The sequence below is a fragment of the Callithrix jacchus genome, chromosome 3 (assembly GCF_049354715.1).
Source record: "Callithrix jacchus isolate 240 chromosome 3, calJac240_pri, whole genome shotgun sequence".
Taxonomy (NCBI): domain Eukaryota; kingdom Metazoa; phylum Chordata; class Mammalia; order Primates; family Cebidae; genus Callithrix; species Callithrix jacchus.
Genome location: NC_133504.1, coordinates 78258688 through 78272282, shown reverse-complemented (window position 1 = coordinate 78272282; position 13595 = coordinate 78258688). Strand labels below are relative to the sequence as shown.

General features: G+C 37.9%; 1 protein-coding gene across 50 annotated transcripts in view; it reads left to right on the top strand.

Moving 5' to 3' along the window:
• Window positions 1–13595, top strand: part of LOC118152213 (uncharacterized) — a 106588-nt gene that overhangs the window by 2753 nt on the left and 90240 nt on the right. For 26 of the 50 annotated variants that reach the window (XR_013532949.1, XR_013532931.1, XR_013532947.1 and 23 more), the window contains exons 3-4: window positions 2127–2232; window positions 3526–3566. The exons of 15 other annotated variants lie outside the window; for them this stretch is intronic. Coding sequence is in view for 1 of the 35 variants with exons in the window: in XM_054252958.2 (XP_054108933.2) it covers window positions 2127–2232; window positions 3526–3566 (147 nt within the window). In the remaining 34 variants the exon portion in view is untranslated. Of the gene's footprint in view, window positions 1–2126; window positions 2237–3525; window positions 3567–9442; window positions 9559–13595 lie in introns of all 50 variants that reach the window. 9 more of the 50 variants (XR_013532940.1, XR_013532939.1, XR_013532941.1 and 6 more) reach the window with 4 other exon arrangements.

Below are 13595 nucleotides of genomic sequence, written 5' to 3'. Positions count from 1 at the left end.
GGGTTGGAGAGACGTGAGTCCTCTGTGGTCGCCAGCAATAAAGACCCTGAAATTTGGCATACTTTTGTCTTAATGTTAGTTTTATAATCTCACATTTCAATACTTCAATGCAATACCTCTGCACTTGTCCAATCACCTTGAACTTCACATGTTCAAGTGAAAAGTATGTACCAGGGACTACAGATTGAATCATTGGAATGCAACCATGATCCAACACATCCATAATTCTGTCAGCACAATTAATCTGATTGGGCTGGGGCAGAGAAGGCAGTATATGAAAATGCTGTAACACTCAGGCCAAAGATAGGTAAGTGTTTTTAAGAAGGTGTTACAGATCTTCTGAACTTCAAGTGCAGTAAGTTCTCAACAGGCAGATGATTCATTTGGCTTTAACCCAAGGGATAATGCAAGTTTTTTATGCAGCTCTCAAGCCAGTATGTCCATGTAATAAAGCATCCTCATGAACATCCTAGGAATTAAACTAATTTTATAGAATAACCAATCCAACAGTGGGGAATTTGGTTATTGTAATTTTCATCTGGAAATATATGTGTTTATCTTATTATTTCTCATCTTAACTTCATCTTTTCCTCCTTTTCAAATTGGGTACCTGTCCAAACAACAGCCCTGTTGATTGGTACCACAGGTTATTTCTCCAACTTCTGGGTCATTTTATTCATTTTGTTGTTACTGTTCTCTTCCTTTTTTTTTTTTTGAGATGGAGGCTCACTCTGTCATTGCACAGGCTGGAATGCAGTGGCGCAATCTCAGCTCACTGCCACCTCTTTTTTCTTTTTTTTTTTTTTGAGACGGAGTCTTGCTCTGTCACCCAGGCTGAAGTGCAGTGGCATTATTTTGGCTCACTGCAACCTCCCCGCTCAGTTCAAGCGATTTTCCCTGCCTCAGCCTCCTGAGTAGATGGGATTACAGATGTCCACCACCACACCCGGCTAATTTATGTATTTTTAGTAGAGGCAGAGTTTTGCCATGTTGGCCAGACTGGTCTTGAACTCCTGATCTCAGGTGATCTGCCTGCCTGGGCCTCCTAAAGTGCTGGGATTATAGGCTGAGCCACCGTGCCTGGCCTTTTCTCTTCTATTCTTACTCCTTTGTATACCTCTGTTAGTTTTCTTTGTTTGAGAGTTGTACTATCTGCTGGGCACTGTTGTTCATGCCTATAATCCCAAATTTGGGAGGCCAAGGTGGGTGGATTGCTTGTGTTGAGGTATTTGAGACAAGCCTGAGCAACATGGCAAAATCCCATCTCTACAAAAAGTACAAAAGTTAGCTGGGTGTCGTACCACACCCCTGTAGTCCCAGCTACTTGGGAGGCCGAAGTAGAAGGATCGCTTGAGGTCAAGGCTGCAGTGAACGGCGATCATACCACTGCACTTCAGCCTGAGCTACAGTAAGATCCTGTTCCCTCCCTGGTCTAACAAAGAAAGAATTGTACTATCATTATAACTAGGTTGCAGCTTCTCTTTTATCTTCATCTTGGTCTTTAGCCGTTTCCACCTTTGTACCCACTATTAATCTGGCTCACCCAACCTGGCGCCCAGCAAACATTCTTTGCTCCAGTCAGAGTGCTTTCTTCTGTCTTCCTCATGGAAACTGTTCTCTTGGCCTCTGGGCTTTGGTGCACGTTGTTCCTGTTAAACTGGAATGCTTTCTTACTGCTCTAAATCCTACTCATCCTTTGGGGCCCAATTTAAGTGCCAACTTCATAAAGTTTCCTTCGCTACAATTCACATTGATCTCTCCATTCATGGTATTTCTAACATACCAATTGTGAAAACTTCACATTTAACTTGTCCCTAATTTCTTTCTATGTTATGTTTTCTTCATGGGAGGAGGGTTATTTTCTCAAGATCAAGGCAGTGAGTGAAGTATTTGTTTTAATAGTTTTTGCCTTCCTCTGGAACCTATTATTTCCCTCTACATTCTGTAATGGCCTCCTATTAATGGGGCTATGTATTAGACTGGTCATCTTTCAAAATTTCCCTACCTCTGACTCAAAAAATACTGAAATTTTCTTGGTATTGTTTGGCATATTGGCTTGCTTTCTAGCAATTTTATGTAAACTTTCTCCCCTTTTAGAGTATTAACTTTTGTTCATTTGTTTTGAGACAGGGTATTGGTCTATCACCCAGGCTTGAGTGCAGTGGTGCTATCAGAGTTCATGGCAGCCTTGAACCCCTGGGCTCAAACAATCCTCCCACCTCAGCTTTCTCAGTAGGTATGATTGTACGCACACACCACCATGCCAGACTTGCTTTTTATTAATGTTTATTTTTGTAGAAATGGGGTTTCACTATGTTGCTCAGGCTTTTCTCAAAATCCCAGCCTCAAGTGATCCTCCTGCTTTAGCCTCTCAGACTTCTGGGATTACAGGCATGAGCCACTGAGCCTGGCAAATATTATATGTTCTTTAAAGGAGAGACAGTATTTTTGCCATCTTTTTAATCTCCACAGCCCTTCAAACACTGTCTTCAACATGGAAGAAATTAAATATTTATTCAACAATATTTTGTTATATTCTGCAACCACTAACACAATCCAGGTCAAAAAAAAAAAAACCACTTGTTAAATTGTGTATTTTAGAACATAATAGTGTATAATACCAGTGAGATCTAACACTATTGAGCTATACTGTCAGTAGGGATACTTTCTGAGAATTTTTGAAGTACTAGTAATGGATATGTACCAATCCTTTCCCCCTTTGTGGATTTTCCTTCTTTAATTTCAGTAAATACTTTTTAATACCTGCCGTGTGTCAGACGTTGTCCAAGGAGCCATAAGAGATACAGAACGCAATTTCAACAATTCGTTAAAAGTACTGGCCGGGTGCGGTGGCTCAAGCCTGTAATCCCAGCACTTTGGGAGGCCGAGGCAGGTGGATCACAAGGTCAAGAGATCGAGACCATCCTGGTGATCGAGACCAACATGGTGAAACCCCGTCTCTATTAAAAATACAAAAAATTACCTGGGCATGGTGGCACGTGCCTGTAATCCCAGCTACTCAGGAGGCTGAGGCAGGAGAATTGTCTGAACCCAGGAGGCGGAGGTTGCAGTGAGCCGAGATTACGCCATTGCACTCCAGCCTGGGTTACAAGAGCGAAACTCCGTCTCGGAAAAAAAAAAAGTACTGACTGAGGTTGTATAATAGAGCATTAAGTTTTTAAACAGTATCACAGAACCTGGGGTTCTGCATAATGATATGGTATTTGGAAGGCTAGGCAGAACTGGCTGTGAACATACTAGTCAGATACAATTGAACGTCTTTCTGCTACTTAGTTATACATGAACTAACAGACTTCAACCATAAAAACTTAGTTTTGTTTATATTTTAGAGTTTTGTACAAGATTTTATTTCAGAACAGCATCCTTCTGCTTTTGAAAGTTTATAAACAACTTCGGTAAAGCAGAGCTTAACTAGTAGGCACAAAAGACTAAGATGTTGAAACCTACAACTTTGAAATTTTATTAGGCTAATCATCAACAGTCAACCTGTTATTTGTTTTATAGGAAAGTGTTACGGGGCAGTCACTGAGGATGGAGATTGAAAGGTTAGTCAATACATGACATATTTTTATCTCATAAAATTATAAGTTTCCAAGCATAAAAAACCTGTGCTTGGAATTAAAACCTATGCTTGGAATTAAAACCTATGCTTGGAATTAAAAAGTTGTTATTTTAGAATAAATAAATGGATGCTAAGGGGATCATTGCTATCTATAAAATATTGATCAGAATTAGACTTATAAGTGTAACAAATGTAACCATGTTAATAGCAGTTATCCTTGGAGATGGGATCACAGATAGTTTCATTCTTCGTGCTGTTCCATATTTTTCAAATTTTATCAATGAAAATGCATTTTATTAACTAGAAGTTGGAAAGTTTGTTGAAAAAAAAAGTAAATTAGAAAATAAGCAAAAGATAGTCTAGTCCAAAATCATGATTTAACTATTTCTGATGTCAGATCACGGGGCAGTAGGCACATAAGTATCAAGGGGCTTTAATGATTTGTAATGGTGTTTTTTAAACTAAATTTCATGGAATGCTGCGATTCCTCAGGGATTACTCAAGAACCAACATGGAACAGAAGAGATAGATGCAGGGAATGTGGCTTAAGGCCTCTACTGAAGAAGCTCAGCTTTCTTGTTCATATCTATAAATACACCTGTTGGAGAACAGAGTGACTGCTTTTTTGTTGTTGTTGTTTTATTTTTTTATCTTCTTTTCCTGTTCTGGTGAAAGCTAGTGTCAAAAAGTCACCTTTGCTGACCCATGTTCAAAATGGTGGATTAGCAACTCCAAGTTCCTGTCCCTCCACAGCAGCATTGAAAAACAAGGAAAAGTCTGAAATAACTTTGTCAGAATGCTGGAAAACAGTCAAAAGTTTACAGCAACCAAGAAAATGCTGAATCAAAATATATGAAGCAGATATTGACAGAATTGAAGGAGGAATAGACAGTTCTACAAAAATTTTTGGAAACTTTAATATTTCACTTTTAATAATGGGTGGAACATTTAGACAGAAGATCAGTAAGAAAATAGAGGGCTTGAACAACAAACACTATAAACCAGCTATACCTAGCAGACACATGTGGAACTCCACCCAACAGCAGCAAAATACCCAGTCTTATCAAATATACATGAAACATTCTCCAGGATATATCATATATTAAGGCATAAAAGAAGTTTTAATAAAGTTTTAAAAATTGAAGTCAGAAATGTCTCTGATAACAATGAAATGATGTTAGAAATTAATAACAGAAGGAAAACTGGAAAATTCACAAATATATGGAAACTTGTGGAAACTTAACACATTCTTAAACAACCAGTAGTTCAAAAAGGGTATCATGAAGGAAATTAGAAAATACTTGAGAGACAAATGAAAATGAAAATAAAACATATGAAAACTTATAGATTGCAGTGAAGACAATGTATAACTATAAATGACTACATTAAAAAAGAAAGATGTCAAATCAACCTAACTTTACACCATAAGGAAATAGAAAATCGAGAGCAAATAAACTCAAAGCTATCAGAAGACAGGAAACAATAAAGATTAGAGTAGAAATAGATGAAACAGTGAATAGAAAACCCATAAAGGGAATCAATGAAACCAAAAGTTGGTTATTTGAAAAGGTCAACAAAATTAGCAAACCTTTAATTACACACAAAAAAAGTAAGAAGACACAAATAACTAAATCATAAATGAAAGTGTAGATATTACCACCAAACTTACAGAAATAAAAAGAATTATAAGAGGATACTATGATCAATTGTATGTCAACAAATTAGATAACTTAGATGAATAGAAAAGCTGAACAAACCTATGACAAGTAAGGAGATTCAATCAGTAATCAAAACATTCCAACAAAGAAAAGTCCAGGATTAGATCACTTCTCTGGTGAATTCTATCAAACATTTAAAAAAGAATTAATACTTTTTTTTTTCAAACTCTCACCAAAAAATAGAACTGATCTCTCATTCATTCTATGAAGCCAGTACACTGATAGATACCAAGGCAGATAATGACACAAGAAAAGAAAATTACAGGTATTTGCACACCCATGTTTATAGCAGCACTATTCACAATAGCCAAGAGGTGGAAGCAACCCAAATGTCCATCAACAGATGAAAGGATAAAAAAAAAATGTATTATGTACATAAAATGGAATATCATTCAGCCTTAACAGGAAATCCTGTCAAATGCTACAACATGGATGAGCCTTGAGGTCATTATGCTAAGTGAAATAAGCCAGTGACAGACAAATACTATATGATTCCACTTACATGAGGTATCTTACGTAGTCAGATTCCATTAAGCAGAAAGTCAAGTGGTGACTACCAGGGGCTGGGGGACAGAGGAAAAAGGCCAATTGTTTAATAGGCATAGAGTCATAGTTTTGCAAGATGAAAATGTTTTGGAGATCTGTTCACAACTTTGTGAATATGTTTGACACTACTAAACTGTACTTTTGAAGATGGTTAATATGATACGTTTTATGTTATGTGCCTTTACTGCAATAAATAATGCAGACCAGTATCCCTTATGAATATAGATACAAAAATTCTCAAAAAGAGCTGGGCACCATGGCTCATGCCTGTAATCCCAGCACTATGGGAGGCCGAGGTAGGTGACTCATGAAGTCAGGAGTTCAAGACCAGCCTGGCCAAGATGTGAAACCCCATCTCTACTAAAAATACAAAAATTAGCCAGGCACGGTGGCAGGTGCCTGTAATCCCAGCTACTGGGGAGGCTAAGACAGGATAGTTGACTGAACCTAGGTGGCAAAGGTTGCAGTGAGCCACTGCACTCCAGCCTTGGCGGCAGAGTGAGACTTGTCTGAAAAAAAAAATTCTCAAAAAGTACTAGCAAACCCAAATTAACAGCATTTTATTTTATTTTGTTATTTTTTATAGAGACAGGGTTTCACCCTGTTAGCCAGGGTGGTCTTGGACTCCTGAGCTAGTGATCTGCCTGCTTTGGCCTCCTAAAGTGCTGGAATTAAAAGCATGAGCCACTGTGCCTGGCCAACTGCATTTGAAAAGGATCATATACTGTTACCACATGAGGTTTATCCCAGAAATGCAAGGGTAGCTCAACATAAGAAAGTCAACTAGTATAATATGCCACATTAGTAAAACAAATGGAAAAAAGACAATCATTTCATTTCAATTGAGCAGAATAGGCATTTGGTGAAATCTAATACCCTTTCCTAATAAAAACACCCAGAAAACTGGGAATAGAAGGGAACTTCCTCAACTTGATAAAAGGTATAATGAAAAACCCACAGCTAATATCAAGCAACAACAACAAAAGAGATAAATTGGACTTTATCAAAATTAAAAACTTTCGGGTATAAAAAAACATTGTAAGAAGACAGTTTACAGAATGGGAGAAAATTTTTGTTAGTCATATATCTGATAAAGGTTTGATATACAGAATATGTAAAGAACTTCTACAACTCCACAACAAAAAGACAACCCAGTTAAAAAGGGACCGATGAAAGACTTCAACAGTCTTTTCTCCAAAGAAGATACACAAATAGCCAACACACAGTTGAAAATATGCTCTACACCATTAGTCATTAGGGAAATGCAAATCAAAATCACAATGAGATACCACTTCACATCTACTAGGATGGCAATAATAATATAATAATAATAATAATACAGAAAATAACAAGTGTTGGCAAGGATATGGGAAAACTTAAATCCTTTAGCATTGCTGGTGGGAATGTAAAATGATGCAGCCATTATGGAAAATAATTTAGAGGCTCCTCAGAAAGTTAAAGAAGAACCATTTGACCTAGCTTCTGCTTCTAGGTATATAACCCAAATAATTTAAAACAGAGACTCAGATGGTTGAACACCAAGTATACACCAAGTATGCTGTTTCATCGCAGCACTATTAACAATAGCCAAAAAGTGGAAACAACTCAACTGTCCATAAATGGATAGATAGACCAAATGTAGTTATACACATAACTAATTACTACTCAGCTATAAAAAGGAATGAAGTTCTGATATTTGCTACAACATGGATGAGTCTTGAAATAATGCTAAGTGTTTTAAAATAATGTTTGAAAAAGTGCTAAATGAAATAAGCATTTCATTTAAGCCAGAAACAAGTAAAAAGACAGTCTGTAGAATGGAAGAAAATATGTGATTTTTCAGGATCTTGGGAGATGGGGGCAACTGGTTGTTGTTGCTTAATGGGAAGGTTCTGTTTGTGGTTATAAAAAATTTTGGAAACAGATGGTCCTGATGATTACACAACATTGTGAATATAATTAATAGTCACTGAATTGACATATAAAATCATTAAAATGGCAAATTGTATATTATATGTATCTTACCACAGTAAAAGAACCCCCGCACCCCTTCCAAAAAGAATATTAATACTTGACAGTCTTCACCTTCCCCACAACAAAAAGTTACACTGGTCTTCATTAGGGGACTCAATCAACCTTAAAGTTCTAAAACAGATAATTCTTGTAATTTATTAAATTGGACTCTCTGGAAGCAATCAGGGTAGCAGTTCTTAAGTAAATAATTTTCTTTATGTATTTTTATATAGAGAGCGAGGGAGAGAAAGGGTCTCACTGTGTTGCCCAAGCTAGTCTCAAACTTTCGGCCTCAAGTGATTATTTCACCTGGCTTCCCAAAGCACTGGGATTTTGAGTGTGAGCCACCACATCTGGCCCTTGCCTTTTATATCTTAAGTGGGGCTGTTTACAGTCTTAAAAGGTGAAGTTTTCAGGTGCTAAAAAAAAAAGTAGAAAAGCTTAGAAGACACTGAATCTGTGAGATGGAAGATACCTAAGCCCTTTTGGCCCCCATGTCCCAGCTGATAGCCCAAAAGGTAATTATAGATGTGAAAGGAGGAGTTTCTGCTGCCAGCCAAACCCTAATATTTCAGGACCCATGGTAAGACTTTGAGGACAGCATCTAGTCCAGTACTTTGTTCGTAGATCTGATTGAACAAGTTCAGATGCTTTGGATAATTGCTTCTTGCGACAACTTCAGGTTATGCCATTCTTTACTCCCTGAAAGGAGTATTGAAGTGGAAAAACCTCAAGTGCTGTTGTATTAAGAATGAACTAGCTAGTGTACCCGCTTCTAGGTGCAGAGTAGAGTTGACAGTGCAGGCATTGTTAGGCTTCCATGAAGATTTCTTTTGAAAAGATGTTCCCATGCTTAAAAATAAATAACAAATTTAGAGTATTCTCAGAGTTCAAAAGAAAACGTTTATTTTCCTCCTACTTTCTATGTTGGCAAATGGACCACACACTGGTATAGTTCTATTCATTTAAACTGTTGGAGTATTGCAACAGGATCTCAAAGTTGGGGACATGTTACTTGATTTCTAAAAGTGTGAGGTGTAGGAGGCAAAAGATGACACCAAAAAGCTAACCTAAATCAACTTAAGAGGGAAACAGGCTCATGGTTCAATAGTGGTCAGAGTTATAGAATGTAGGAATAGTATGGCTCTGGTCTTTTCCTCCGTTCCTTCATCATTCCCATGCACACTAAATTTCATAAACAACTTTCTTTTCATAGAGGTTCTCTCCCCTGGGGATTAAGAGTACTCCCTAGGAACCTAAGGGAATGAGTAATATGACCCCCACAAGCAGTGAGAGCTACTCTCCGTGGTGTGAGAATGACTTCCTCAATTTGTAATGCAGGCAGACTAAACTAGGTCATGTATTGGCCTTATAACAGCTAGAAACGGGGAAGACTAGAGTTAATAAAGTTTTCAGTATTGTTACCTCACAAAATAATCCTCCAGAAATTCCAGTTCAAAAGATAGGAGTCGATTGCTTGTTTCATAAAGCTTATTTTGTTATGTTACTCTGTTCTTCCTTAGGGAGCAACTTTGAGCCCACATAGGCTATGCTAATTAGGCTCTTTATTTATTTTTTTCAGAAAGGGTCTCTCCCAGCCTGGAGTGCAGTGGCATGATCATGGCTCACTACAGCCTTGAACTCCTGGGCACAAGGGCGATCTTCCTGCCTCAGCCTTCTGAGTACCTGGGATTGCAGGTGTGAGCCACTGTATCCATCCTGAGACTCTTTATATTACAGTGCCCAGAAACACTCAGTGTAATTCCAAGGCTCTTTTAGGAATGTCACGGGCTCAAGGATCCAAATCCAGACCACTGATTAAAACATACTTAGAATGGCTTATTCTCTAACTCCCTTCAGGCTGTTGCTCAAATGTTATCCACTTAATGCCATTCAACTCTCTATTTAAAACTGTACCCGTGATCTCACCTCTTGACACTCCACATCTCTCTTTCTGTTTTTTTCTCAGTAGCACTTATATCATCAAATCTACAATATATTTCACTTCATTCTCATGTTTATTATCTGTATCCCTTCCATGACAACAGGGATTTTTGTCTGTCTTGTTCTTTGTTGTATCTGTAACCCCTAGATAAGCACCTGGCATATAGTGCCTGCATATAAGACATACTTAATATGTATTTGATGGACGATATTTCAAATGAAAATTTACCTACATAACCACATTAAATAAAATTGAATTTGGACTCTAGGATGACTGCTTGGGTCCAAATCCTAGTTCAGCGACTTACTGGCTGTTTACCTTGGGCAAGCTATATAACCTCTCTCTGCCTGAGTTTTCTCATGTGTAAATTGAGCCTAGTGATAATTGTTCTTATTATATAGGCTTTGTTGTGATGATGAACATGCATTGGTATTATAAATCACTTTGAAAAATTTCTGACACATTGGAAACACCATGTATTAATTACTGTTAACTTGTAGTGGTAGTAGGAGTTGCATTTAACTGTATCTGAATTAGTGCTGTGTTTTATAAATAAGGCATTTATTTAGATTTTATGATCTCTTCCTTGTGCTTAGGAGCCAGTTTGTATGAGAATAAGGATGACAGGAGTCTGAAATGTGAATTAGGCCTTTTAAGAAATCAAGGAAGTCCATATAATTAAGCATCTTATGAAAAATAGTTCAATGGATAATGTAATTCAAGGTAGCATATATTTCTATGAGAGCCTGCTTTTATACCTTTGTAATTCTTATCACAATAATTTTTACTTGTTCAATATGTCTTCCATGTCTAGATTCTAAGCTTCTAAGCTAGATTGAATTTCCATGGAAACAAAATAGATTTGTCTGGTTCACCACTAAAACTCATGTGATATTTAGCACATGGTAAGTGCTTGATTCATATTTGGTCAAAGAAATATGTATTCTTAGCTACTTGGGATCCAAGGAACCTATACTGAACAAATTATGTTTTTATCAACCAGAAACAATAATTCATTACTTCCACATCTAAATATATTATCTCACTCCTCTCTTTTTTTTTTTTTTTTTTTTTTTGAGACGGAGTTTCGCTCTTGTTACCCAGGCTGGAGTGCAATGGCGCGATCGGCTCACCGCAACCTCCGCCTCCTGGGTTCAGGCAATTCTCCTGCCTCAGCCTCCCGAGTAGCTGGGATTACAGGCGTGCACCATCATGCCCAGCTAATTTTTTGTATTTTTAGTAGAGACGGGGTTTCACCATGTTGACCAGGATGGTCTCGATCTCTTGACCTCGTGATCCACCTGCCTCGGCCTCCCAAAGTGTTGGGATTACAGGCATGAGCCACCGCGCCTGGCCTCCTCTTTTCTTTTTTCCGGTTTTTGTTTACTCATCATGGCTGCTCTTACCTCATGGCCACTGTTGTTTGCTTTTCCATCTGTATCTTTTAACTTTTGCCCGTCATTACTAGCTAATGACTTTTTCTGCGTATTGAAGACAAATTCTCAACAGAGAGACCCCACCTGATTTTAATTAATGAGAATTATTGGTCATGAGCAAAGTTTTCCTATCACTGGCTGCCCTTGGATCAGGTGGCCATTTTGACTTAATCAGCTATGGCTAGGGTGATCTGGTTCAGAATAAGTTTATCTGTGTGTAAAGAACAACAAGGACTGATTCCCTCTGTAGAATTTCTGGGTATAAGAAAGAATGGGGAAAGCTGGCTTTCTGAGGCTAGGGCTGTTCAGCATGCCTCAAACTACAATCATTAATATTTACTCTGTGTTAGGGGGGATACAGTGTAGGGTATAAATATAAGACCTTATTCCTGCTCTCATATAGCTCACAAACTAGAGGAGCTGGCAACCAGATTGAATACAGAGAAATGGTATTGCTGGAGTTGAACACCTTGTGCCATGGGAACATGCAGGGACAAATACTCAGTCTGGACTGGGATTGTGAAATTACCTCCATCTTCACTGAGGTTGCTCTGTTCCGAGGATATACTAAAGAGAGGAAGTTCTGTGTCACATTTATGTCCTTCAGTATCCTTTTTAAAAAATATATCTTGTTAAAAAGTTTCTAAATTGAAACCAACAAATGGCATTGAGTATATACTCCTTTACCTAAAGGACATTTTGTTCTCAAGTTTAGGAAGATTACGGTTCTTTTACTTTCAGGTGTTTTCTTCAGTGAGTATGTTTGATAAGAACCCAGTTACACTACCTGTCATCTGAGAGATGTGGCTTTGAAACTGGGTTGACATTTAGGGAGCACTTCCTTGCCTGCCCTCCTTCAGAATTCTACTACTTCTTCACTTCACCGCAGTCCTAACTACTAATTATTTAAGCTCCCTCTGTCATTCCTGGTAATATTGATTACAGGGCATAGAGGATTTCTTGCAATCCTTCATTCTAATGGAAACTTTGATGAGGATATACATGGATGAAAGAAGCCCTCTGGAACGCTATGCTTATCCATGACTATTGATTTGTACCATTTGCTCCTAACTTTCATCTTCTGCCACTGTCTTGCTTATTCTTGTTTTCCAGTCAATTCTCCAGTAAAGTCTGTTCCAGAAAATAGCCTGAAGGTTTGTCATTGGGCCTGAAGGCAAGATATATATACCACCCTGCATATTAGCACATACTGAGTGAAAGTATAACCGTACTCCAGCCAGCCATCCAGTGCTGAAGGTTATGATGCTATTCTTTGTATTTTGATTCAGATTCAAGATGAGCCTGAGAATTTGTATGCATTTGAGGAAATTCTTAATGACCGAAATATCTCTCCCAGTGGTGTTCATCATTAAATACTTGCTGTGTGGCACATAGTGCTTTGTATTTTTTGTTCAATCAATAAAAGCAGTTTTAGTGGATCAGTTCAGGAGGAGTCTTTGTATTAACTTTATTTAGTATGGAGTTTGGAATTGAAGAAGCATTTAATAGTTATCATTTTTAAGTGCAGAATGTGGTATGTCAGCCCTTTCTGGAACACTGTTTAGACACTGAAATGCAGCAAAGAGGCTGCATTGGAAACCTCTGAAAGAGTCTGTATTCTTGGCCAGTAGATGGCACTCTTTTACTATAGTTTAGAGAAAGCAAATAGCAAAAGGTAAAGAAGCACTCCATAATGTTGAAGTGACCATCTACCTCATTTTTCCCCTCCTCATCCCTACATAACCTTCTCTCACTTCCATTTTATCTCAGGAAACTATCTATTCCATCCATTCCCCTCTCTTTAGGTGCCTAGAGATATCTTGCTGCCATTTTCTCTAGTTTCTCATAGAAAATATCTTTTGTGCTTATAATAGTCAATCTATAGAAATAGGAGCAGCCATGGAATTTTCAGGGCCCTGTGTAAAATGAAAATGCAGAACTTGTTCAAAAAGAATTCAGAATTTTAGGACAATACAGAAGAGCATTAAACAGAGCACAGGGCCCTTTGAGCCCGCAGAAGACATACACCCATAGAACCAGCCATACTTTATAATGTAAATATTTCCTTCTTCCGATCCTACCTTCCATTATTGTAATGCCCTGTCCCCTGTGACCCACACCCAAAAGGGCTGCTTAAGAAAGGAAGGAATCACCAAATGTTATTCAGAAATCATAGAATCTTAGCACTGAAAGAAAATTTAGAGATCTAGTTCAATCCTCTCATTTTGAAGATGATTGAACTACATTCCAAAGAGATGGAGAGACTCTCCCAAAGTCCCCAGCTAGTTATGTCACAGACTGGACTGGAACTAAGTGTTCTTATCTACCAGGCCAAGGCTCACTTTCTCTCATGC